This window comes from Aulonocara sp. 'chitande type north' Nkhata Bay, linkage group LG7 (genome assembly GCF_057382095.1).
Source record: "Aulonocara sp. 'chitande type north' Nkhata Bay isolate Kocher_YH1m ecotype deep benthic linkage group LG7, A_spYH_male_GT1.1, whole genome shotgun sequence".
Lineage (NCBI taxonomy): Eukaryota > Metazoa > Chordata > Actinopteri > Cichliformes > Cichlidae > Aulonocara > Aulonocara sp. 'chitande type north' Nkhata Bay.
This window is the reverse complement of record NC_141350.1, coordinates 28,125,151-28,152,961: the sequence shown is the minus strand read 5'-3', so window position 1 is coordinate 28,152,961 and position 27,811 is coordinate 28,125,151. Positions and strand designations below refer to the sequence as shown.

The 27,811-nt window shown below is 41.7% G+C and overlaps 1 protein-coding gene across 5 annotated transcripts; it reads left to right on the top strand.

Moving 5' to 3' along the window:
• The first annotated feature begins 44 nt into the window (after positions 1 to 44).
• tesmin (testis expressed metallothionein like protein) lies at positions 45 to 25,965 on the top strand. 5 transcript variants are annotated; one of them, XM_086299787.1, is made up of 12 exons: positions 49 to 297; positions 4,161 to 4,499; positions 4,669 to 4,759; positions 5,667 to 5,735; positions 10,539 to 10,668; positions 11,906 to 11,934; positions 12,063 to 12,121; positions 14,508 to 14,579; positions 15,756 to 15,858; positions 16,364 to 16,501; positions 23,808 to 23,911; positions 25,435 to 25,963. In XM_086299787.1, the coding sequence occupies exons 1-12, from the start codon at positions 266 to 268 to the stop codon at positions 25,616 to 25,618; spliced, it is 1,350 nt and encodes a 449-aa protein (XP_086155913.1). In that variant the 5' UTR covers positions 49 to 265; the 3' UTR covers positions 25,619 to 25,963. The 5 variants fall into 5 exon arrangements, with proteins under 5 accessions (XP_086155915.1, XP_086155913.1, XP_086155912.1 ...); XM_086299786.1 differs by having other exon boundaries at positions 50 to 297; positions 5,652 to 5,735; positions 10,539 to 10,662; XM_086299785.1 differs by having other exon boundaries at positions 53 to 297; positions 5,652 to 5,735.
• The last annotated feature ends 1,846 nt before the right edge of the window (positions 25,966 to 27,811 follow it).

The window sequence follows — 27,811 nt, the reverse complement described above, 5'->3', positions numbered from 1 at the left end:
TAGGACAAGGAACTATCAAAATAAAAAAGGAAACATGAGACCTCCACAAAGACACAGACCTGACACTGTGATGTGGAAATACAAAAGTAAATAGACGATCTCTTAAAGAACTGGTCGTTTATGCTGAAGTCTATTCCTTTCAGCTCCCTAACCGTGACTCTTCACCTGCTCCTTCTGCTTGAAATGGTCAAATTTGGCGACAATTGGACGTGGCCTCCGGGCCCCAGGCCTCCTGGTTCAGAGACAATGGACTATATCGAAGCTGATGTTCTTCATGGTGTCCTCTGGAAGCTTTAGGTGGGTCTGGATGAAGTTTTTAATAGTTTCTTCTGAGTCCTCTCCAACATACCTGAAAAGACAAGGTTATCTCTCATACAACGGGCCTGGAGATTGATGACAGTCTCCTTCATTTTTCTTATTTTCTTCACTGAAATGGGTGAGACTCCGTCAGGGATTTAAATTTCCGGTGTAAAATCTCCATCAGTGACAACACTGCGTTGAAGCTGGAAAATCACTTATCGATTAAATATTCCATCATCTTTACCTAACTGCCCATTTCTGTTTCGATTCTTTTATTTTTATTTTTAATTATTATTACTTTAAAGACCACCTGTGCATTAAGCGACCGATGAAAAGCCGAACACTTCCTGTATCTGTTTCAAACTAAAAGCCCTGTAGCCGTTCGCGGTAATAGAAGCCCTTCACTGTTCCTCAAAAAGCCTTTATTGTGAAACGGTTACTGGAATAAATTTCGGGAATCACTTTGAGGGCAAAATAAAATTGTGAGTGATAAAAGAAAAGAGGCAGTAAATAGATGTGTTGCACACCAGCATCGCTCATAAAGCCCGCAGTTCTTCTCCTTGAAGTAGGCTATGAGCGCAGCAGTCTGTCAGTAACGGCCACAATCTTTTTCACACTTGAATCCAAACGGTGAACACACGTGTAACTGATCGTAATGTATACATGCAGAACCGCGTTTGTAACCGTAGTAACGTCCGGTGTTCTGGCTGTCTTGAAAGGCTAGGTTAGGAGACCCAAGAAACCGCTGTAGTAAGGTAAGTATTCACAGTTATTTGTGTAAGTCACCAATAAGCTACATTGTGTGGTTAAAACTTAAAAATTAGTTAGCATTGTGTAACTGATTTATATTCAGGTAAAGATGTCAAAATGATTAATTATAAGTACCGTTAGGTTAACGGATACATTAACCTAGGCTAATCGGAATAACGTAACGTCTGACTTTTAATGAACCAGTTAACATTTCGAGATACCAGCTGAAGTAGAATGAGCTCAACGGCCTCTCATGTATAAAACGGATTCTCTTTACACCGCAGATATTTTACCGCAGAACACATTATAAATTTAAAAAGTAGGCTACAAAATAGTGGAAGCTCTCATCGGAGTTGGGGTGTGACAGTAAACAGGTGGTTACTCTAAGTGCTGAGTAAACAGAATTTGACTGTCTTGATAAATGTAGCAAATGCAGCGAGACAAACACAGGAACTATGACAGTAAACAGGTGGTTACTCTACGAACTGTGCTGAATTTGACAATATATTATCATATGTGACTGTGTAATGAATGTTGTACAGTAAAAATGAACAATAATTTCAGTCATTCTGAAATACTGTTGCTGGAGAATCGTGAACAAAGTTAAATGTTGTTCTGTTTATAAAAACATCTGTTTCATTTTATGCTATAGTTTGTTTCGTGGTGTCGCAAAATAAGCTGTTTACGGCAATATTTTTTCATCGTTTTGATGGTCACTGTAGTGGCTATATTAATTTCTTAAGGTTCTCTCTTTCTCTTATATTTAATATAACCACACTACAGACAGACAAGCACCTGTTTTTATACGTTGTCATTAGCAACAACAACGACAGTAAAACCATCCCCTGTCCGCTTGTTTATTTTCAATATAAAACTTTCACAATAAAGCTCAAGATGCTGTTGAGTCTTTTCAAAATAAACTGAATCACATGAAAGAGTATGCAGAGTATTTACGGATGAAAAGCAAAAAGAGACGATTTTATTTTATTTCTTTGTTTGAGCAAAAAGAATCTTGACCGTCTCCAGTCAGTCCAGAATGCTGCTGCAAGGCTCTTAACAAAGACACGAAAAAGAGAGCACATTACACCAGTTTTATTCTCATTTCACTGGCTTCCAGTGCATTTTACAATTTGAAAATCATAGTACTGACTTTTAAAGCTCTGAATCATGATGCTCCTGCTTACATTTCCAATCTTTTAGAACCCCATGCTCCCTCTCGCAACCTGAGATCATCTAATCAAAGGCTGTTGGTCCTACAAACACGTTTTGAGACCAGAGGAGATAGATCTTTTAGAGCAGTGGCCCCCAGGTTGTGGAGTGCTTTGCCTCCATGTTTACGTTGCCTTGATTGTGTTTATTCTTTTAAACAGCACCTAAAGACAAATTTATTTAGATTGGCTTTTAACTAGAGTTGTGCTGTATGATCGATTGTGTTGTTTTATGTACATCTGTTTGACATTATTGTGATGCACGTTGTGGTTCTTATTCTGTGAAAAGTGCTATATAAATATCAGTTATTTCAGTACATTTTATCCCTACTTCCTGTGGGCAGCCTCCTCTTTTAGGCACCAGTACCTCACCTGTTCAAGTCTGCCCACCTGTGAATCTCACCCTGTTGTCCTGTCTCACAAAACCTTAAAATAATGACCCAGGAAACACATGAATTTGACAATAAATTTATTTTTAGCATTTCTCAATAAGACCATTAGAATAAAAGTTTTAAAAAAAATTAGGTAATACAAATTAAAATTCTAGTAGTATTTAAACAAAAAATAATGTGCAAATACGAAACTAAAAATGGCTTCTGACAAAAAAAGGATTTTATTTTCCAGTCCAAAACAACAAGTTTTCGAAGTTTACATTTAACGTTTTTTGTGAAATGCTTTCACATTTTTTTATAAAATCCTTGCTTTCGTTTTCTTCCATCGTGCTGTTTTGCTGTTCGCGCTATGTTCTTCGTTAGTATTGAGTGCAGTGTTGGCAGATGATATAGGCAATATTGCCCCCATAGCTTCCTGTAGTGTCGACAAATGGTTGCAGCCATGCTGTCCACCTTCTCTGTGTATCTCTTAAGCAGTAAGTGGATCTTTATTGTCTGGCTAGCTCCACTGACATGGGAAAATCCACCTGTTAGTTATAGTTTATTTATTTATTCATTTATTTATTTATTTATTTATATAGCACAAACCTGTTAGCTGTAATGTTCAGGTTTCTAAAGCACTTTATAAATTAGGACTGTGTGAGGAGAATCTGTTTGGTTCACCAAACTGACAAGCTTGAGTCAAGCTTGAGGAAGCAACAAAAGCAGAATTGCAAATACAGCACGTCATCATCTCTGCTAAGAATATGCTGACGACCCCTCACATAAACAGTTTGTCACACAGTCCTCTGGCAAGAGGCTGCTGTCCATCACTTAAGCCTTATTTTATTGACTTCCTGTTTGACAAGAAGTCACTGATCTACACACACAGCAGATATTCTGGTTTTTCTTTTAAGATTCTTGGGTTTAGACATTTTAAAATACATATTATCACTCTTCAAGTGATTTAAGGAATATGAGCTTCTTCTGTGTAAACTTCAGCTTTCAACAGTTCTGCACTTTGACTTTTAGGTGAACGATTCAGTGTATTTCAGCTCATTTGAAAGTTATTTCACCAAATATTCAACAATGATTAAAAATTCAGCTCAAACCATTCTGCTATCAGCATTCACACTGCATTTTCTTCAGGAAATGCATCTTGTAGTTGGTTCTTAGTTAGCTAACATAAACTAATGTAAGTCTTTTAACCCCAATTAACCACCCAACCTGGTGTTGTTCTGCACTGACATAAAATACATAATTATAGTAAAAATATTCTAAAATATTCTAAAAACTTTAAGCGCTTATTTCTTAAATCCAGCTTCACAGACAGTGACTTGTATGTCGGCCTTTGAAAAGCAAGGCTTCAAGGTGTAAATGAGCCTATATACATGTAGTGTTTAACTGTCTTCAGATATATTATTAAAGCCAACTTGGCAGTTGAACTGAATCTTCAGCTTTAAAAATCCAAAATTCACTATTGATGTATTTGATGGATGTTTTATTAAAGCAGGTCTTTCTATTCTGCCAGGATGAATAGCCCTGCGACAGAGCTACAGCCACAGTACAACGAGGAACATGATGATACTGCTGATTCTTCTTCAAAAGGTTGCTGCTCTGAGAGACTCAATAATGTCTGTCCAATCTCAATAGAGATCCCCATTTGGTCTGGGCCTACTTCAAACATCAGTTTGCCAGGGATAGTTCCCAATCCTCATCACCATACTGTCCAATCAGAAATGTTGGACCCTCTCAACTTAAGGTATCATATTGATTCTTTCATTGATCCATATCAGTCGACTCAGTGTCAGCTGACTTATTCAGACTGCTTCCTGGAGCCACAGTTGAGCCAGTACCACCTTGTCAGTGGGTAAGCTTTACACATTATAGACACATTAAGTAACTAACTACTTTTGAACTACAATCAATTTTTTTGCTGGTGTGTTATTCAAAATGACTCTGATAAGTATGAAGATTTAAACCTTGCTTTTTATGTCTGGACCTTTGTGAAAGGAAAGTAATGTGTCTTGTTTCCTCAGCCCTGTGCCTGCTCCACCAGATGGCAGCCATCACAACTCAGTTTCTGCTTCTTGGTGTACCAATGAACACAGTCTCTACAGCATGATGCCGGTTAGTTCAATTAACCATTTTCTAGGATTTACTGTGAGTTAAGAAATATATGAAGTACTTTATTAACCAATATTTGGGTATATATTCCACTGTATGTAGCCTGTACCTCTTAAGTTGCACAAGCTCAGGGTTCTTCTCCACCACAAAGGTGACATTCCAATGTTCTGTGTAAATGCTGATTAAGCATTCACAGTATTGAGATCCAAATCACAAACACACACAGGTACACACGTGCACAAACGCATGCAAGCGCACACACACACACAGCAGATTTTCTGCAAATATTCTGGTTCTTCATTGGAGATTCTTGAGTTTAGAAATGTAAAATACATAATTTAACTTTTCAAGTTATTTAAAGATGAGCTTTCAATATTTAATCAGATTTGTATTTTCAATTTTTTTCCATTTTCATTTGTCATTAGTCAGCTTTTTCTAATGTACATTTTAAAGATGTTCAGCTACTTTTCAACTTTGAAACTTCTTCTGTGTGAAGTTCAGCTTTCAACAGTTCTTCACTTTGGCTTTCAGGTAAATAATTCGATGTATTTCAGCGCATTCAACATTTCAACCCAGAGTTTTTGAGCTTTAATGAGCTTGAAATGTAATATTTGGTATGAGAATCTTTTTTCTATAATGTAGCCTGAACTCTGTTAGGAAAGCTTTCTCCTCCAGGCTTCTCGAAGGGCATTCTTCTTTGGATGTTAGCTGTCTTTTGTTCAATTCTCTGTCAAGATGATGCCGTGCTGCTTCAATGGTTTTTTTTTGAGGCCCAGGCTCTGGGGATTCCAGTCTTGACTGACAGTGTTCTGTTGTGCATTTAAAAAATAAACTCTGGCTCCTTGAAAGCAAATTATAAACAATGCAAGACGTTTGTATATTTGTGTATTTTCAGGGTGAGTTACACAAGCCTTTTCCCATGGATCATCAACAGTTTCAGGAGGGATTGACTGAAGCCATGTCTCACATCACACACCCTGTAAGTTTAACAAATTTCTCTCTATTCAGTAAGAAAGACTAGATTTCAGCAGGTCAAGTTTAATTTTGCATCCATGTACAGTGTTCCTACAGGGAAAACACTTTATCCCTGCCTTCTTGTATGTAAACTAAAAGAACATCACCAGATGTCAGCTCTCTATAGCCACACAGAATTTATTATGCTAATATGATTATTTTGTAAACAATATTCAAGCAATTTGCATGTAATTAACACACTGATAATTATGTATTTGTATTGTTGAATTATCTGTGGAACCTCTAGTAGACTGCAAGGCCTGTATTAAATATAATAATAAAAAAAACAGTGCAGACTTTAAGGCACAATGTTTTTGAATACAGGAATTTGCCTCATGTAATTTTCAGGACTCAGAAACACATTTAAGTGCTGTTAAAACTGCAACAAATATACTGAGCATGATTTTTTCCCCCTCTATACCCAGTTTTAAGCATCAGTATCACATAATGTATCATAGCTTTAATAGTAAAACAGTGTGCACAATAGTGCTAGGTGGAGCCTCACCTCACAGTAAGAAGGCTCTTGTTTCAAACAGGCTTTACATCTCTTTCTGTTTGAAGTTTGCATGTTGTCCATGTCATGTGGTGCTTCCTCTGAGCACTCGAGCTTCCTCTCACAGTCCATAGACATGGTAGATAAACTGTTTAAAGTGTAAAGAATATGAATGCATAGATGTATGTGGCTCATTTTCACTTGAAAAACTGTCATGTCATGTCTTTGACCCAGCGTTTTCTGTTTTCTATTGTTGTGATATATTTTGGTGTTTGGTTCTGTTCTTCCTCAGTTAATGTTTAGTCATTTCTGTCTGTGGTTTTCCTCTGGGTAAAGTCCGTGTTTCTGAGGCTACGTCCACACATACACGGGTATTTTTGAAAACGGAGATTTTCCGTTTTTGTTTTAAAAAATAATCCCGTCCACACATAAAGGCAGAAATGAAGGAAAACGCTGCTATGAACATGCCAAAGCAACAGGTGGCGATATATTCCTAACCGTGCAGAAATGTTGACCAATCAGAAGTCTAGAAGCCTCGGTGGGAAAAAGTAAACAAAGCTGGGGCATAGAAGCAGAACCGAGTAGTATGTGTGGAGGGACAGTAACTGTGTGTATATGTAAGCATTTAAACACTGCAGAGAGTAGAATTAACAGTAACAGTATTATAGAAATTCATTTCACCGAAACAATAACGTGGCGCACAGGGTGACGTCAAAAAATGTGCACACCTTTGACCTGCATTTTCTCTGTTTTTCTAGTCCACACGTAAATGCAAAAACGGAGTTTTCAAAAATATCCACCCTGGCCGGAGTTTTTAAAAATCTTCGTTTTCAGTGACCAAAAACGCGTTTACGTGTGGACGAAAGGTGCAAACGCATAGAAAAATCTGCATTTTCAAAAATACCCGGGTACGTGTGGACGTAGCTTTAGTCTGTGTCTTTGCATGTGTGAGTTCCTGTTTTATGTTGTAGGTCTGCGTCTCCCGTCAGTGTTCTAGTTTCGCTTCCCCTTGTCTCGTTATGTCCAATCACTCCCAGCCGTGTCTCCCTCCTGTTTCCCATTCCCTGATTGCCCTGTGTGTATTTAAGCCCTGTGTTTTCTCGTGTGCATGGCTGGTTCGTCTGCTTATCTCCCTCCGTCGTCTCTGGTTGTCGCTCCCTGCATCTCTGTTTCTGGTTTGCTTTCTATGCTTAGTTTTCTCAGTTTAGGTTTTATTCAGTTCTGTTTTTCGCCACCCTCGCCTTTGTTGTTTGAGCACGTTCCTTCAAAAAAGCTTCCTCACCTCAGTTGTGCCGCATCTTGGGTCCTTTAATAATTCCATACAGCTCGCCTCGTGAACCGTGACAAAAACAGATCATGCTCAACAAAAAAAGAAAGAAAAGAAATTTAGATTATGATATCCAGTAAAATTGTTCTGATAGCAGTTTTTCCACAAAGCTTAAATATCTATCTCTGACCTGAAAATAATGAATTTGTTTACCTCTATACTGAGAAATGTTGAAAAATAATAATTAGGCCCTCTGTGAATCGCCACCATATCGTGGTGGAGAGGTTTGTGTGTCCCAGGTTTCCCAGGAGCTATGTTGTCCCCCTGGTAGGAGGCAAATTGGTCCTGGATGAGGGACCAGGCAAAGAGCGATTCAAAAGACCCCTATTAGTATATGATCAAGGAACAGTTCACCCTGTCTGGGATAGGGTTACTGGTGCCCTGTCCTGGAACCAGTTTGGTGGCTAAGCCTTAGTTCATGGAGCCTGGCTGGGCACAGCCCAAAAACGGGACATAGGCCCATCCTCCTGTAGGCCCACCACCCACAGGAGGTGCCTTAGGGGTCGGGGACGATATGTGTGTCGGGCGGTGGCCAGGAGCAGAGGCCCTGGCAGACCAATCCCTGGCTACCAAGACTAGCATATGGAATATCACCTCTCTGGTGAGGAAGGAGCCTGAATTAGTGTGTGAGGTTGAGAGGTACCATGATAGATATAGTCGGGCTCGCCTCAACGCAGGGCTCCTGGAGATGGGCTGGACTCTGTCCCAGTTCTAAGTTGCCCTTGGTGAGAGGCAGCGGGCTGGAGTGGGTATCCTAGTATTCCCTCGGCTTGCTGCCTGTATATTGGGGTTTCTCCCGCTGGACAAGAAGGTTTGTTCCCTGCGCCTTCAGTTCAAGGAATGGGTCCTGACTGTCGTATGCACTTATGCACCAAACGACGGTTCAGAGTACCCAGCCTTCTTGGAGTCCCTGGGCAGTGTGCTTGAGGGTGCTCAACCTGGGGACTTAGTTGTCCCACTGGGAGACTTCAACGGTCATGTGGGCAAAAACAGTGAGATCTGGAGGAGCGTGATTGGGAGGAACAGCCTCCCAGATCTGAACCCAAGTGGTGTTTTGGGTTAAACAACTCCTTGGTGGCAGGGCCCCTAGGGGTGGATGAGGTTTGCCCTGAGTTCCTGATGGCTCTGGATGTTGTAAGATTGTCTTGGTTGTTATGCTTCTACAATATTGCGTGGAGATCAGGGGCGGTACCTCTGGATTGGCAGACCGGGATGGTGGTTCCCATCTTTAAAAAGGGGAACCCTAGGGTGTGTTCCAATTATAGGGGGATCACACTCCTCAGCCCCCCTGGGAAAGTCTATGTCAGGGTGTCGGAAAGGAGGGTCTTAGAGTAGAGCCGCTGCTCCTCCACATCGAATGGAGCCAGATGATGTGGTTCGGGCATCTGACAAGGACATCTCCTTGGCACCTCTTGGGTGGCTTCAGGGTGAGGTGTTCTGGGCATGTCCCACCGGGAGGTTGTCCTAGAGCAGACCCAGGACACGCTGGAAAGACTATACCTCTTGGCTGGCCTGGGAACACTTTGGTGTTGTCCCGGACAAGCTGGAGGAGGTGGCTGGGGAGAGGGTGATCTGGGCTTCTCTGCTTAGGCTGCTGCCCCTGCCTCAGATAAGCAGAAGATGCATGGATGGATAGATAGAAAAATAATTATGACCCATTTCCCATGTATTTGACGGCCTTTAACTTGGAAACTTCTCATATTATGAAAGTAATATTTTGCATCGCTTAGTTAAAGATATATAGACTAAAGTTATGATTTCATAAATAATCTTATTGTGATGTGAGGAACTGAAAAACATCAGAATAATATTTACTTGATTTAGCTGTGCCACAAGGCCCAGAGGCTGGTACGAGATATGGACCCAAGTGCAGATACCACACGGAGACAGTGAACAATTTCATAGATTTTATTTGCACAGAGGTAGGTGACAGTTAACTAGCGACAATCGCCTGAAAAGACACAGGGACTTGGGAGACGCAGGAGACAGTTTACTGGCGAGAATTACGTGAAACAACACTAGGGCTCGGAACAGGGATTCACGGGGGCGAGTGGTTCTGTAACACAGGAAGAGAGAGATTAGTGATCAGAAAAGTGAACCGAGCATCAGAAGGCTGGAGAAAGACTTGAAGTGATAGCTTACTCGCAGGTGCGGTAGTTTCAGGTTTGGGGGGCCAAGTGAGCAGCAGACTGGTGAATTATAGTTTGTTTCTCCAACCCGAGTTTGAGGAAGCTTTGAGACGGGCGGCAGGAGGACAGGTAGGTTAAGCAATGAATATTTAATTGGTGTGACAGCAAAGCGAGGGAATGGTGGTGGAGAATCCAGGGTGAGACTGAGGCTGGCTAAAGATGAACTGGTGAGAGTTATTGACACAAGGAAATGAGGTAAGTATACAATTGAGGAGAGATGTCCCCGCCAGGCTTAATTGCATTTATATCAAATGTATTTGTCTCAGGAAATCAGAAGAAAAACAAAGCTTTTGGTTACCCCTGTGACAACCACCTGTGCAAACTATATTTACTCCAGCACTATTGTTAAAGGATGTCCACACAAGAAACAATTTCGCTGTTGCACATCACATTGTCCCACATTTCACTTTTTGCTGAGGAGTGGTTGCTGGCAGCATTACAGGCTCTGAATGTCTAGGTAGCCCTGTAATTACATTTACTACGTTTTCTACACTTTCATGTAAAGCAGCAGTATCTTTCCCTCTGAGGATACTGTGTGGAGTCACTCTTATTGCTGAGAAAAATTCAACTTCAACTACTTTGTGTCACTTGGAGTAGCTCAATATTAATGGCTTTCTCTGGCCATGTTGCTTCTAATAATTTTTTGTGCCTGAATTCATTCTGAAGTTTTGTCTAATGTATAATGGTAAACTGAAGTTTTAAATTAAAATAGAAATAATAAGAAATTTTGTTTGCTCTTATTATTTTATCACCCTATAGATGGTGTGTATGGTCAACGGAGGTGAGCACTTGGCGCTAGTTAATCCACACCAGCAAGGACCTGTGCTTCTTACCATGGAATCTGCATCAGCTCAAAGAAATGACACTCTAACTCAAGGGAAAGGTTATGGTAAATTTACGTACTAGAGGTTATAATATTGCTTCAAGTTTAGTTTGTGCCAGCCATAAGATAAAGTCTGACACATAAAAGAGCAAGTCTTAAACCTTGATTTATGGTTTTATCTGACTCATTTTAACAGGACTTCTTTTTTAACCTCCTCCTGAAAATAGTGACCTGCTATTAGCATTTTTAATATTAATCTTATATTGGCTTTCAAACAAGTTCCAGCCTAGATAGCTTCCAGCCTAGCTGGTATTTTGAGATTGCTTCCTCATCGCACAATTTTATTTTTATTGTATTTTATTTTTAAGAATTTACTACAGTCTTCATCTACTAATGCATCTCCAGAAATTTAATCAAAAAGCCTTTGGGGTTCCTTCATGAACACGACCCTGAGATGCTTAAACTCCTCCATTTGGGTTCCCAACTCATATCTGACCCAGAGTGGGCACTCCATCCTTTTTGATGGTCTGCACAGAAGTCCAATAACAGAGCACCACTTGTGTGTTCAGATTGAGCAGCCAAAGACAAGACTAGATACGTGGATGTTTATTTTATAAGTATTTTATTATGTCTGGCAATTGTCTTTGTATGTATATCACTTTTTTCATTCCGTGGCTGTATTTTTTCCATGACCTCTGGTCTGTTCTGTGGAAGTATAATCACTTTTATAGTATATTTAACGATCACCTGTACATTGCCACGAGAAAAATTAGCATTTTCAACAATCCATCCATTCATTTTCTTAAGTGCTGATCTCATTCAGGGTCTTACTGGCCACTAAAAGCACTTTAGATTATAGCTTCATTCTATATGCTTTAAACAATTTTTCTCAATTTATAATCATCAGTACCCACAGGAAACCCATATATTTACAGGGAAAATATGCAAGCTCCTCACAGAAAGGCCCTTGCCAGAGTTTAAACCAGGATTTTTTTATTTTTTTATTTTTTTTGCTGAATTTCCTTTCCTTGCAGCAAGAAGATAGGACTAAGTCATTTTCACCAACAAACCTGGACATAGAAAAAGAAAAAGTAGAAAATTGTGATTTTTAAACATAAAGATGTCATAATAGTTATTACAGATGTTGCAAGCTCAGTTTATGTTCCTATAGTCTCTTGCAACACAGTTGTAACCGATAAGTGCCATAGCTGATTTTAATTTTTAAAAATCAGCTATGGCACTTTACAGTTGTTGATTAAATTGGGATTTCTGTAGATGGTGATTTTCCTTTTGTGTTTATCAGAAGTGACTGTACTGGGGACTTCCAGTCAGGTAGGAATTACTTAGAAATTATTTTTTCCCATTTTGAATGATCAGTTGATTAACTGAATTTCTAATATTTCATCAGTCATGTATTAAGTCTTTTTTTTTTTTTTTTTTTATTTCCCCTGTACCACCAGACAGCTGGTCCACTATACGAGGCTCAAGATCAGACATTCAAAAAGCAGCTTCCCACAAGGTTAGGACTGTGAAACTGAAACCAAAGTGTGAGCATTGTGCTTAATATACTGACCAAGTAGGGGAAAAAAATCAACAGTAACTGCTGTTGTCTTAAAGGTCCAATAATGCACATATGTTGTAGAATCTGTAAACTGTAAATCTAACTTGAAAGGCTGCTAGTACCACCCATTTCAGAGAAAAGATTTGAATGTCTGATAATTAGCCAAGAGGAAGCCGTGAGGCTCATTCCCTAGAATACACAACAGCACAGACCTGAATGAGACACTGTGGCTTCTACCTTTCTCATTGAGCACTCGGGTTAATGGCTTGAGCATATTAGCAGTTTACCCTTTAGTTAATAGGCCAGGTTCACATTTCATTGTCATTCTGTTTATTTACAGCTGGAAAAGAAAAATATAAACAGCAGAGCAAATTTAGTGTAAATTTGCTCTGTTAAAATACTGTGTAAGTGAGTGTGAAGACTAGGAGAGAGGAAAAATCTAACAGACAGCATTTATACAACATGCCTCATGGAATTATGCAGCGAAGAAAACATTGATAAATAACTCTAAATATGTTTTATATGTTAGATTCCTGAAAGTAGCCACCCTTTGCTTAGTTGAGAGCACTGCAAACCCTTGGCCTTCTCCCAATGAGCTTTATGATGTAGTCACCTGAAATGGTTTTCACGACACAGGTGTGCCTTGTCAGCGTTCATTTGTGGAATGTCTTGCCTTCTTAATGGGGTTGGGACTATCAGTTGTGTTGTGCAGAAGTCAGATTGGTACACAGCTGACAGCCCTAACTGTCAGCTGAATTCATATTATGGCATGAAACTATCTGCAAAGTAAATAGAAATGACAGTCCATCATTACTTTAAGAACTGAGGGTCAGTCATTCCAGAAAATTATGCAAACTGTGTGTCCCCAATTGCAGTCACAAAAACCATCAAACTGTACACGAAAATGGCTCACATGACTCACAAGGCCAAGAGTCACCTGTGCTGCTGAGGATAAATTCATCTGTTACCAACCTCAGAAATCGCATGTTAACTGCATCTCAGATTAGAGCCCAGATAAATGCCACACAGAGTTCCAGGAGCAGACTCATCTCTACATCCACTCTTCAGAGGAGACTGCACAAATCAGCCCTTTATGGTCAAATAGCTGCTAAGAAACCACTACTAAGGAAAAGCAACAAGCAGAAGAGATTTGTTTGGGCCCAGAAACACAAGGAATGGACATTAGACCAGTGGAAATCTGTGCTTTGGTCTGATGAGTCCAAATTTGAGATCTTTGGTTCCACCTGCCATGTCTTTGTGCGATGCATGGTTCCCACTGTGAAACATGGAGGAAGAGGTGTGATGGTGTGGGTGTACTTTGGTGACACTGGTGGGGATTTATTCAAAATTGAAGGCACACTGAACCAGCGTGGCCAGCACACCATCCTGCAGCGACATGATGTTGGACTATCTTTTATTTTTGAACAGGACAGGGACCCCAAACAAACCTAGCTGAGTAAGGGCTATTTGACCAAGAAGGAGAGTGATGGAGTGCTGCGCCAGATGGCCTGGCCTCCACAGTCACCTGACCTAAAACCAATCAAGATGGTTTGGGATGAGATGGACCGCAGAGTGAAGGCAAAAGGGCCGACAAGTGCGCAGCGTCTCAGGGAACTCCTTCAAGACTGTTGGAAAACCATTTCAAGTGATGACCTCACGAAGCTCATCGAGAGAATGCCAAGAGTGTGCAAAGCAGTAATCAAAGCAAAGGGTGGCCAAAACATGTAAAGTATGTTTTGAGTTATTTCAAACTATTTTGTTTACTCACAAACTCCATATGGGTTCATTCTTAGTTTTGATGCCTTCAGTGTGAATCTACAATGTAAATGGTCACAAAAAAAGAAAAAACATTAAATGAGAAGGTGATGTATGCTTAATCATTCAGGTAAGGAAATCCCAAAAAGGTTGATTCTGTTCATCTGCACGTAGCGTTTTCAGTGGGAGAAACTTTTTGTCACTCATCCGAGTGACTTTTTCAGTCTCAGCTGACTGCAGGTTTCCCCAGTGAACCAGGTTGGGTCAGCTGATGGACAGAATAAACTTTTTGGCATTAAATGAGAAGGTGTGTCCAAACTTTTCACTGATGGTGTACTTATTAGTGTTAATTAGCCGACTAATGACACACTAGAATTATATATGCCTCCCTGGCTTCAGCTTAGATTTGTCTGTGCTTCATTTACATAAAGCTTGTGTGTGCGTCTATGTGTGTGTGCACACTGTCATACATTTTTAAAAAAAATCCTTGAATTCCTTGTTATGTTTTGTTTTTTGTTGTTTTTTATTTTTACCAATAGTATATGTATATTATTTAATGGGAATAAATTCTTAATTTTTACCCTTACAGAAATGTTGGCATGTTTTGTGACTCAAAGTCCAGGAAGCCCTGCCATTGTACCAGATCACAATGCCTCAAACTGTGAGTAGACATCATACTATTGCTTTTCTACTTCAAAACAATGTCACTAAACACTAGAAGATTAACCAATAACTAAAATTTAACACTAAAATGTTGTTCATGTGGCTTTAAGAGTTAAGAGGGCTGATGACAATTTTCATAGTATGAGATTATTTTAAGTATTGAATTTGTAATATTAAGTATTATGCATGGATTCATTAAATATGGCCTGCCAAAGATATGAAAAATAAATCAAGTCACTCTCAGGGGGTTGGGTGGGAGTCACCGATAAGATGTGCTTGATGGTAATTTATTACAGGCTCATTGTGCTTTTACAACAAATGTAAAGGACATTTGCATCATGTGATTACATACAAAGTCTATGCAGTGAGGCGAACTGACACTAATTCACATGGGGCAACGCAAATAAAGCCTAATCAGCATTCACTGAAATTGATCACTTTTGGTGAAAAATTTGCTGTATACTCTACATGCCTGTGCAAGCCCACAGTGGGTATTTGTGGGTAAACCATGGGGCTCTGTGGGTAGGGTGGGCAGAGCATCTCTTAATTTAGTTTGGCTTAATTTACTTATCCAACACAGGTTTCAAGTGGGTGTATCAAAGCGCAAAACTGGGTTTTCTATGAGAAAGGCTATAGTGGGGCTTGTCCAGAGGAAACTGTACACACACGGGAGTAGTTCACCCACATCTACTCTCTGTGGGCCGGCAAAGGTATTTTTACCTGCACATAATACAATATAAAAACTCGCAAATTTCTGTCGGGATAGATTTGCGGGAACGTACAAAAAAGTTGAAAAACCTGAGGATAAAATATGTTTGCTCCTGAAAAAAATGACTAGAACAAAGAGCAGGGACGCGGGAGGGAAAACCCAGAATTTAAATTCTTTCTTTTGGCTGGCACCACATGTAAAACGCCTGGACATGGCCACACAGATTAGGCCCAAGGGTCTCCAACATGACTGTAACTAAAAGGTGAAACTATGCTTTGAAATTTGTGTCATTACATCATAACTGAGCATTCTCTCCTAACCTTAAACCAAGTCTTCACCTTAAAATGTTTGGATTTGCATGAAGTTTTCCCTCCAGTTGACTGTGTAATGTTACTAACAGACACTTACAAATTACATTTTAAAGGTAATTGTTGTTTGATGTGTATTTCTGTGTTTCTCTTTAAGCTACTGTGAGTGTTTTTCCAATGGAGTGATGTGCAGCAACTGTGACTGTTCTAACTGCCACAACAATGCAGAGCATGAAATGAAGCGTCTCAAGGCGATTAAGGTTGGCAGTGCTTTTTGAAAACATGGTCAAGTCAAAAACCCCATTAATGTTTGTGTGAGTTAGTTTTAACATCTAAGAAAATAATGAAAAATCTGTACGTATACTGTATATGTCAATGAGATGCCAGATGGATTGACTGGTATTAAAATTGGCAGATCTGAACCCAAGTTGAGACTTAGTTTAACACTTTCTTGGATGGAACATTTCTTCTTACGTATTGATATTCTTATCAAGCAATCTAACCATTTTTGAAAAGTCGTCAAAGTGCTTAAAGCATATTTCCAAGACCGGGAGCCTCATCCACAAAAAGTAGTATCAGTACAACCAATGTGCATATGGTGTGCACCTCCAAAAATACAATTTTATAAACTGTGTTGTTTCCACCTGGAAATTGCAGTATGTAGATGGTGTGTGTGTGTGTATGTATGTATGTATGTGTATATTTTGCTTAGCTTGTGCTTCTTTCTTATTCTAACCATAAGATACCCATATTGTCATTATGTAGTGGTGTTTAGGTCATAACCCAGATGCCTTCAGGCCAAAAATTGCTGGTGTGAAGTCAGGAGCAGTCAGAGGTTGGCACAACAAAGGCTGCAACTGTAAACGCTCTGGCTGCCTTAAGCGCTACTGTGAATGCTATGAGGTACACACATACATAAAGAGTACCATTGTAATGGTCCCATAATCATAAAACAAGTTGCGTGTTTAAATGTGGAGGTACCTTTTTCAATCTTTCATGTTGGTGAGAGGGTATATCTGCTTGAGTCAAAGTCACATACACAAGGCACATGATTCTTCTAGTGGATGGCTTAGTTTGACATACCTACCAGCACAGTTATCCATAAATCTGCATGTGCACTGTACTTACTACCATGTCATGTGTCATGTCAGTCAGTGGTATTTTTCACTCTCACTGGTAGTCCCTTCACTAACTTGCCTGGAAATAGAGAAAAATCTCTCTCAGGTCCTGCCCACCATCTCCTCACCTTCAGTTATTTTGATCATTCTTACCAGAAGTCATGAAATGTCATTCATTTTCTGTGGTCTCCGGTTGCCATATATCCTCAGTGTGGGCACAGGAGAAATTACTGGACTTTTTTTTTGTGGTCATTTTGCCCCACCAACACAGTGGATTTTGAATCAAACAATCTCAATGTGATTGTATTGCAGACGTATTTAATCTATTGCATTCGTCTTTAACAGTTCAGTCAATAAACACTAATGACCCAGTTCCACTTGCAGCCACATGTGGACATACCATGACATCACCTCCGCCATGTTTGACAAATGATGTGATATGCTTCAGCATTCAGTCTTAGAATATACCACATTGGCCTCCTAAAGTTTTTGCTCTCAATTTCAGACACTTCCTTATATTCCAATAAAAAGCTAGCTTATCTCTCTGAACCAACTGCAGATCGTTTATCTACCTAACCTGGAAATGAGAAGGAAACAGAGCCTCACCTGGCCTTGAAATTGCCTGTCAGGCAATTATCCAATTACGCCTGAAAATGGAGACTATGTAAAAACATGGCTCTAATTATTAAGCAATTCACACAGTACTTTTGTGAAACTATTTGAATTAAAATCTTGATGTGATTTAAAACTCACTGCGATAGTGTAAAGAGCCAAAATTACAAAAAATGAGTAATTATCCAAAAACTTAAGGACCCCATAGTGTATATTTGTCATATGAAGGCTGTGTGCAGGCAGGAGTGGTGGTAAGGAGAACCCAATGCGCAGACACTCAGAGGCAGAAAGTAAACTCAAACTCAGATTTATTGCTAGATGGCAAACACAGAACTAGCAAAACTGAGAATACAAATACTAAACTGAAAATAACAGTAACACGGGCGGGCCACACAGCAAGATGAGGGTCAATCACAACACGAACAGATGAGAACACAGGGCTTATATACACAGAGGGAGCAATCAGGGAATGAGAGACAGGAGGGAAACACAGCTGGGGCAAATCAGGCCTAACGAGACAAAGGAAGCGAAACCAGACGCATTAACATGAGGCACGGACTTTCAAAGTAAAACAGGAAACATAACACAGAGACGCAGACTTGACACGGGGATAAAGCAGACAGGGGAGACAGCAACTATGGATCACAGACAGAAAACCAGAACACTACAACTCTAACAAAACCCACACAGAGAACCTAAACTAAGAATAATCATATAACCCATAAGGCAAAGCTAGACTATAATGAAACAAACAAAATCAAAGAACCAAAAACACAAAACACTGGGTCGACGACCCAGGCACCCTAACAATATTGTTTTTCTTAGTGGCATTAGAGGCCACATTTAACCATATATTCCTTTTTTTTTTTTTTTTTTCCGCCTGTCCCATTTGGTTCTTTAGCCATCAGAATTGTTGTCTGAAGACCAACAAGGATACCCAATGGATTTACTTTGCCAAATGGATCATCGTGGCATTGCCGTATTGGTCCATTTGGTCGATCTTTGTTTTTATTATTTATTATATTTTATTTACAGATGTTACAGACGGGACAGACATGAGTGAGAGATAGGAAAGGGAGAAAGAAAGAGGAAGGAAAGGAAAAACAGAAGGGGAGAGGGACAGTGAGGAAAGGGGGGGAGAAAAAAAATAAAAATCTCCTGGATCACCTGTTGAGAGAAGAATAGAAAACAAGCAAAAAAAGACAAAAAAAAAAAAGAAACAAAGCAACATACTAAACACAACACCATCGCATTAATCTAGCTAAGTGTAAACAGCAGTAAATACTAAATATTCAATGTTGTTGTGCAGCACGCAGGACAGATGTGCTTCGAGGTAGCAGCCAAGAAAGGTGTAATTTGGGTCTACGAGCAGTGAACACCCGTGTGCATACCTGTGTGGATCAGCGCGCTTGTATTCCAAAGGTTTCTCCATGTAACGATCTGCTAGGGAGTGTGGGGGGGCCACAGCCCCGTCCTCCAGGGTGTGAAGCAGGTATGGAGGAGATCAAAACTCCAGACATCCAGAGGCCCCCAGAACACAAGAAACCATGGAAGACCAACAGAGGGGCAGCCGCGCCACTGTTCCAGTAAGAGCTGAGGAGAGTCCCAGATGAGGGTTCACTCAGCAGCCGCGGAGCAGAAGCCAGGGGGAGTTGCAGTGACGCGCCCGTGAGCTCCGCCGGCCGCCAGCTGTGCCTGAGTGACCGAGCCCCAGGCCGAGAGGCCGGGGGCACCCCACCCCCGAAGGGGCCCGAGCGAGCCCCAGGCTCCAGGCCCCGATAAGCGGCCGCCAAGGAGTGAGCCAGTGTGTACCTGGACGCCCACCCCCAGACACAAAGAACCACCAACGCACCGACACCTGAGGGAGTCCGCCACCGGCAGGGGAAGTGGTGGTATTCCTACAGTACTTTATTCCGTACACTTTATCTAGCTCACATATACAGCCACTTTAGAATAAGTATTTTACACAACATGCATTTCTTTGGTCTGTGGGAGGAAGTTGCAGTACCACACAGTCACAGGGAGAACATGTGAATTCCACACACAAGACCAGGTACGGTTTGAGCACCCTTCTTTCCGTGAGATAACATTGCTAATCGCTACTCTACGCTGCCGCCTAAGTACTTCTTCACCATACAATCTAAGATATATCTACATCTGCAGATGTGATGATATAATTACAAAATCAGTCGCTGGCCTGTGACCTAGGGTGTCCCGGTGCCAAGTGCACTCATGAATACGTATATGCCTGAATGTTGTGTAGGTTATGGAAAAAGCTGTGATTACTACAGGAGTCCAATAACAAAACACCATTCATATTCAGATCGATAATCACAGTCTCGAAGCCCCCCACCCCCTGGACAACTGAGTCAAGACAGGTTCTAGAACCTAAGCCAGGGATCACCAACACGGTGCCCGCGGGCACCAGGTTGCCCGCAAGGACCACATGAGTCGCCCGCGGGCCTGTTCTAAAAATAGCTCGCCATAACAACTTACCAGTAAGCTGCATCTATTTTTATTTATGATAAGTGCTTTAAATTGATTTAAAGACCAAGGCATTTTCCTTGGGGGGCTCAACCCGGGGTAGCGGTCATGTCCGGTTAGGGGCTCTGTTGGCTCTCAGGTGACTGTTTCCTCGCGGCTGCGTGCAGCGGGGCTAGGGGAGGGTCTGTGCTGACGGACGTGGGTTACTGACCTGGTAGCCTGGCTGCCCCTGGGTGGGTCCGGGATGGGCGTGAGGTTCTGGGGGCGCCCCATCTCTGGGCTGGGACCCGGACCGGGCCTCGGGGGCTTGGGTCCTGGTTGGTGTGTTGCCGGGGTTGTGGGCGGGTGGGTGCATGGGGGCCCAGCCCTGGAGCGGGGTGCCGCCGGTGCATCGAGCCACCTGGGGGGCTCTTCAACTGGTGGGGGAGATTGTCACATCTTGCAGGAGCTTTCCTCTCTTCAGGAGCTCCCTCTGCAGGAGGGGGAGATACAGGAGAGGTGGAGGAAGATCTCAGCCTGGGTGTTTATTGTCTTATGTAGTCTGGAAGATGAGTGGATGGTGGGGTGGGTGCAATTTTCTCTGTGGTGGGGTTGGGAGGACTGTCCCGGGCTCTGTGGGGCCGGGAGGTGCTGCTGCGCTGGGCCCCGGTCTGGATGGGCCTGGGCCCCCTTTCCCTGGCGGGTCGCGGAGTATGGGGGTGCCTACTGGGGTCAGCGGGGGAGCTGGCCCTAGGGAAGGGTCACTTGCCCCTCCCTTCCTTCCCTCCCCATCTCCAGCTGCCTCCCTCTTCCCGCTCCACCACAACCACCCACACATGCAGGACCTTGGAGTAGGGGTATGTCACCAGGGTGCAGAGGAGGCTACCCCCCCCCCCCCCCCCTCTCTGTCCCCTTCTGGCTGCCTCTGCCTCAATTTTATCCCACAACTTAGACATTCACATTACTCACACTCTCATTACACATACATATAGGATCTTGGGGGTGGGCACGATACACGGAGTCCAAAGTACCATCAGGGTGTACACCCCACCCCTGTCATCGTTGCCCACCTCTCAATTTTAAATACACGTAGACATTGAGGGCTAGCAGGAGGGACCATGTGCTTACCTGCTGCTCTCTGGCAGGTAGCTCCAAGCCCTCCTGGGTTTTAAATGCACCTTAGAACACACATGCATCAACACTACAATGAGCGGGTGGAGGGAGGTTTGGAGTCTTCTCTCACCCCCATTCTCTGCGACCTGCTGGAGCGGGGGGGCTAGGAGGAGGAGTTGGCCGTCCGACTGCGGTCTGAAGTGTGGGGCCTTCCTCCTGCTGCAGAGTCGGGGCGGTCTGCCTCCCCCCACCGTAGGGAAAAGGGTAACACCACCTGGGTCTGGGTGCAGTTCCCCCCTCCAGGGGCAAGGGCACCTAGACCCGGTTTGTAGAGTACGCTTGGGGAGTGTGATCGTGTGTACAACGTCTCTTTATGTCTGTCTCCACGTTGGTTGAGTGTGGAGTAAGTGCATATGAGAGCATGAGGGTGGGAATGGATGTTTGTATCTGTGTGTGCCTGTATGTCTGTGTCTATATGTCAGGTTGGGTGTCAGGCGCCACCTCTCTGGGGACATCTCAGGCCCTCCAAGGTTTGGAGGCCTATCTCCCCCTACCACCACTTCCCCTGCCAGTGGCGGTCCCCCTCGGACATCGGTGCGTTGGTGGTTCTTTGTGTCCGGGGGTGGGCGTCCAGGTACACACCGGCTCACTCCTTGGCGGCCGCTTATCGGGGCCTGGAGCCTGGGGCTCGCTCGGGCCACTTCGGAGGTGGGGTGCCCCCGGCCTCTCGGCCTGGGGCTCGGTCACTCAGGCACGGCTGGCTGCCGGCGGAGCTCACGGGCGCGTCACTGCAACTCCCCCTGGCTTCTGCTCCGCGGCTGCTGGGTGAGCCCTCATCTGGGACTCTACTCAGCTCTTTCTGGGACAGTGGCGCAGCTGCCCCTCTGTTGGTCTTCCTTGGTCTCTTGTGTTCTGGGGGCCTCTGGATGTCTGGAGTTTTGATCTCCTCCATACCTGCTTCATGCCCTGAAGGACGGGGCTGTGGCCCCCCCACACCCTCTAGCAGATTATTACATGAAACAAGCGCGTCCATGCTCACAGGTGTACACACGGGTGATCACACCCACAAACTACACCCTTTTTGGCTCCTACCTCAAAGCACACTGTGTTCTGTTGATCTTATGTGCTGCACAATAATGTTTAATATTTAGTATTTACTGTCATATTCCCATATATCATTGTGATGTTGTTTATTCTATTACTCTTGTTCTCTTCTGCTTGCTTTCTTTTTTCTTTCTCAGCAGGTGATCCAGGTGATTGATATATGCATTTTTTTTCTCTGCCCGTTCTGTTGGTTTTTGTCTTTTGCCCCTCTCCCCCGTCCCTCTTCTCAGCTGTTTCTCTTTCCCTCTTTCTTTCTCCCCTTCTTTCCCCCAGTCAAGTCTGTCCCGTATTCAGTAAGTGAAAATAAAATAAACAATAAAAGGTGAATCAAATGGACCATTACGGCAAGGCTGGGATGGTCAATTTGGTAAAGTAAATCCGTTGGGCATCTTTCTTTGCCTTTAGACAACAATTCTGAGGGCAAAAGAGCCAAACGGGACAGGCCAAAAAAAAAAAAAAAAAAAAAGACCAGATGAGCATCTTCTCTGTGCATTTACAGAGAAAAAAGGTGCTGCACTTTCCCTCTGTGCAGATGGTGCTGAAAGACAATGCTTCTGCATCTGAGACACTCAAGTCATAAACTGACTTGGTCAAGAGTTTGAGAACAGGTTTTGTGACCTTGATCAGCTTGAGCCATGTGTCTCATTCGTTTCCAATCCTTTCATGAATGTGGACACAACATGCATTGCTGAGCAACTAAGTTCAATGTTCAGCTTGGATGCTGGACAGGTGGAAATCGAAATTGTAACATTGCAAAATGACGTCCACCTCAAAGCCTATCAGGGTGCACCAAACTTTTGGTGCCTTGTTGACACAGAAAAGTACAGTGGTGTTTGCACAGCAGCTATGAAGGTTGCCAGCCTGTTTGGTTCAACCTATCTTTGTGAATCAGCCTTTTCTGACATGAACTTCATCAAGAACAAACACACTGGTGAACAGCATGCAATGCCAGGTTTCCCACTAACAGACAAAGAAAGCCATATTAGATGTTCTCAGTGGCAACATTACAGTGTCATGTCAAAGTTGAATTTAATTATTGAAAAACAAATGTGTTTGTTAAGTGTAACATGTCACAATTTGCTTTAAAATGCTGCCAATAAGTTCTGTAAAATTTGAAAGTTGATTTTTGTATGTTACATACATACAAAAATAATGTATGTCACAGTGCATGATTTGTTAAAAATTGTTGTAATTAATAATTAATGATATTCATCTATGTAAAGACACTAATTATGTTAATTATTTTTCACCATAATTATAAAGAATGCAAGTAGGAAACCAGGTAGGAAACAGATAAATATCAATATGCAACGCTTTATTTCTATAAATCTCTGCAAGTATTTACATTTTCAAGTGATCACTTCTACAACATTTTCACTTACCACGATAACACATAATTAAGTTAAATTGAGGAAATTTGGTATTTGAGAAGTGTGTGACAAACTGGTAGCCCTTCATATTAATCAGTACCCAAGAAGTAGCTCTCACTTTCAAAAAGGTTGGTGTGACCCATGACCTAAGCTGTGCTGAGGTGAGCTTGATCCAGCCACTACCTCTGAACCTTGCACTACCGCTATCAGACTTCTTCACCACCATTGACATTCCATGTACCTGTTTTGGCAGCCCCCACAACTGACTATATTATTTTAATGATATTATGCTGGTTGTATTAATGTCAGTTTGGGTCTTTGCAGATATTTGGCTAAGAATTACATTACCTTTGAAGCATAAGTACGAATACCAGTGATCATGAATCAGCTGTTAAAAAATTCACCTATATTTGTTTGATTTGTGTTTAGGCCAACATCATGTGTACTTCCGGCTGTAAGTGTGTTGGCTGTAGGAACTATGACGCAGGCCCACAAACTGGCTCCAAAGACAAGATTGTCAATGCGAAGGACAAGTGAGTCATGAAAGTATTTCTTTTTGATAAGCCCACACAAGAAAATCATACAGAATTGGTATGATTAGGCAAACATAATCTCAAACCAGGGTGTGAAATAGTGTCATTGTGTCAACACAGAGATACATAGGTGTCTTTTACGGTTAGTGTGTGAACAAATTGGAAGTAACACTCTTTTCACTATGGCCAGTATCAGTGTATCAAAGCATCAACACCAGAGACACCTTATGCATTTCTCAGAGACCAGACAGCAGTTGGTGTCAGTTGTTGCAAACACAGGTGTTGTACCATGCTGCATCACCATGCCTTTTCATCAGAGTTTAGCAATTAGTCTAGTAATCAATAACACAGGACGCTTAGCCACATGAGAACCAAGGATGTTCACTAAAGAGGTAAAGTAAAATTGTCATTTTATATGGGGGAATAACGTATTTTGAATATTGTTTAATGCTAATAAGTTGCTACATTTGGGCTTAGTGTTGGCGACGTTCCTGAACCTGGAGCAAATTCTCATGTGATAACCTCACCAACATGTGTAGCTTTGCTCTTAGGTTCAACACTGCTTCGGGATATCGTGTTGCATATTCACCAGAACTAATACAAAGCGGTATCTGAGTGCACCCCAGTGAAATGGCCCAATGAGGTCCATGCCAATATGCACAAATAGGACCTCCATTAAAGGTAACAGGCACAAAGCGCTTTTTGAATGGCCGGCTGGTTAACCAGCTGACACTACACGCACCATCGCTGCACGTCCACGCCCTGCTCAGGCCAACTGCAGAGCATCATCACTGGTGCCAAGGGGGAGTAGCGGCAGAGCAACCAGATTTTCCAGCACTTTGGTCTGCCGCTCAGCCTGGTCCTGCTTAAATTAGGCTTAAAACTTTGCTTTTTGCTTAAGCATATAGTTGTGACTGGATCAGGTGACCCTGAATCCTCCCTTTGTTATGCTCCAATAGGTGTAGGCTGCTGAGGGATTCCTATGATGCACTGTTTCTTCTCCACTCACCTCTTTTCACCTCTTTTCTCTATGTGTGTATATATATATTATTTGTGCATTTAATCATTACTAATTAGGGTTAAACTCTGGCTCTTTTCAATAGTGGAGCTTTTGATCTATCTCCTTCTGTCCTCCGATCTAATAATCAGAAGGTTGGTGTTCGATCCCCGCCTGCTCCAGACTATATGCCAAATAGGCTTAGGCAAGATACTAACCACAAGGTACTCATTATCCATTTGAGTGTGAATGTTAGATATCAAGCACTTAAATATGTTCTCTCACACTACTGCTGGAGCAGAAAACTTTATGTTAACAAACAGATCAACAACCTAAACAACTCTGTTTAAGTTGTTGATCGCACTAATTCTATGAAAGTGGTACTCATCTACTTACAATTAGAGGTATTTATGGAGTTTTTTTAAAAATATTTCTTGAATTAACAAGCCCATTTATTTATTTATTTATCTTATTAAAAAAAGATACCAGAGTACTCATGTCTGTGAATGTTTGTTTGTGTGCTCAGGTGGCCTGTATCGGTGATAACCCCAGCTGTACTAGAGGGTGTAGGTGACTGTCTTTTTGCTCAGGCTGAGATGGCTGAGAGAGACACTCAGAGCCCTGCCCAGGCTGAGCACATGGTCCTGTGTGAGTTTGGACGCTGTCTTTCTCAGATTGCTAAAACCATGTTTGAGAAAAAGACAAACTAACACTTGTACACTGTAGAGATGGGAAAAACCGATTGCTTGCAACTTCAGAAAAGTAGACTTGGATGATCTTTATCTGTATATTTACAAGTTGTAATCTCTGGTTTCTGGAAGCTTTTACTGGTCAAAGTGAAATTTGAATAACTTTCTGAAATGTTTGTTGTTAATGTAAATTCATGTCACTGTTTCCTTTTCTTATTTTAAGCTTCAGATTTAGCTTTCAGAGTTGTTACATAAGAGACATGTTTATCTTTTTTAATTTGTGTATTCTTGTGTTATTTATGTTGTTGTGAATATAGGGCAATGTTTCTATTTATAAATTAGCCTTGAGATAATAAAGATATTCTTTGATATCTGGTACGTAGTGTGGATTTATTTTCTTACCAGTCTGAATAATCCTGTGTGGATAATGGTGACGAAATCAAAGCCTATTTGTGCTTTAACAATATTTTTGTTCTACATTTTTAACTATAAAATAATCCAGGAACTCTTTAAAAAGACAATTTAAATTAGTGATGGCCCATTTGAAGCTCAGGTGCATGTGTCAAAAAAATCAACACACTGCTTCAGAAACACTGCCGAGGGTTGGTTCGTCTGAACAGTCAAGTGATCAGTGATGTCCAAAACTTCCTGATTCAGTGGTTTATGAGGAATTGAATCATTGGCGGGATGTGTGCTGTGTTTCGATGGTGATTTTGTGTGAGAGACAGTCAACCTAAGCTAAAACACAAAACTCATGAAAGTCTAGAAAATAACATATTCAGGAACCAGACATCATTATCTTACACTTTCAAAAATAAGTCCAGAACAACAACTCTGACCCAGGGTCCATGACGAGGGTAATCAGCAAACTGAACAAATTAGACCTTATCAGATTATTGACTGATCACCACACTAAATTTACTGGGATCAGCATAGAAATTGTTGTGATCAGCTGTCAAATTCAGCACTGAGACACTCACACTTTGAAGCTGGATTTAAGAAAAAAGTGCTTAAAGTTTGTAGAGGAAGTATAGCACTATTATGTGCTAGTAGCGAGAGTGACATCACCAGGTTGGCTGGTTGCTGCTAATATAACTGCATTAGTTTAAGTTAGCTAACTAGAGAGTACGATGCCGAAGTATAGTAACAATAAAGTCATCTTTATCTCTATGTCTGTCAGGGTTCATGGGTTGTTGACCCAGTGTTTCAGTTTGTTCATATTCACTGTTTATTTTCCATGTGTTTCCTGTCTTACTGTGTTAACCACCTGTCTACGTGTGTTATAACACAGGAAGCAGAACAAGAGATAAGTTAGATTAAGTTAAGCTGTGTACTCACCAGTCTCTTATCATCATCATCATTAGCCTGTGTATTTAAGCTCTCAGTTTCCCTCAGTTCATTGTCTTGTTATCGTCAATCCCACATGCCAGTTTTCCAGTTGAGTTAGCTCACCCTTCAGCCAGTCAGTCTCATGTTTTGTTCATCCTGCCTTTACATTAAAAAAATGTGCACATCCTTCACCAACCTCTGTTTGGGTCCTCTCTTCTCCACATCCACACCACAACGCCTTACAATGTCTACTTTAAGCCAATCTTCTGAGCTGTTTTCTTTTCCCGATAGCAACTAGATCTGAAAAAGAAAGTGTTACACACATTGAGTCTGCAACACTGTCCAAAGAAATAATCAGCTTGTGTGTAAATAAAGTTTAGGTAGTTGTGGTGGCATATAAAGCCATATAAAGCCATTCCTTTCAGATGTACATTTACTATAATGTTTTTTTTTGTTTGTAACACTTCAAAGACACCTTGAACCAGTGTCCAGTCGATAGCACGTTCGCCTTCAGTACACCCAACCGAGCCACTGACTTGGACAATCACCGGGTCTGGACATGGTGTCTGCAGAAATGCTGCAGAAATGCTCAAGCACGGCGGACAGCACCTGGTCAACGAAATTGCAAAATTACCTCTTTTCATGTGTCACACACACATGAAAGTCATGAAGTCATGCATGTATAACATTTAAATCTCCAGTTTATTAGAATGTATGAACTGAAAATTAGGGCCATGGACTCAGATAACGAATGACACAATAAATGATAATGAATGACAGAAACTTTTAGGAATAATAATTTCTGATATTAGGAAACATTTCATGAAAATAGCAACAATAAAACAGTAAACATATAAAATATCTGTTACTCACTGGGACAATGTT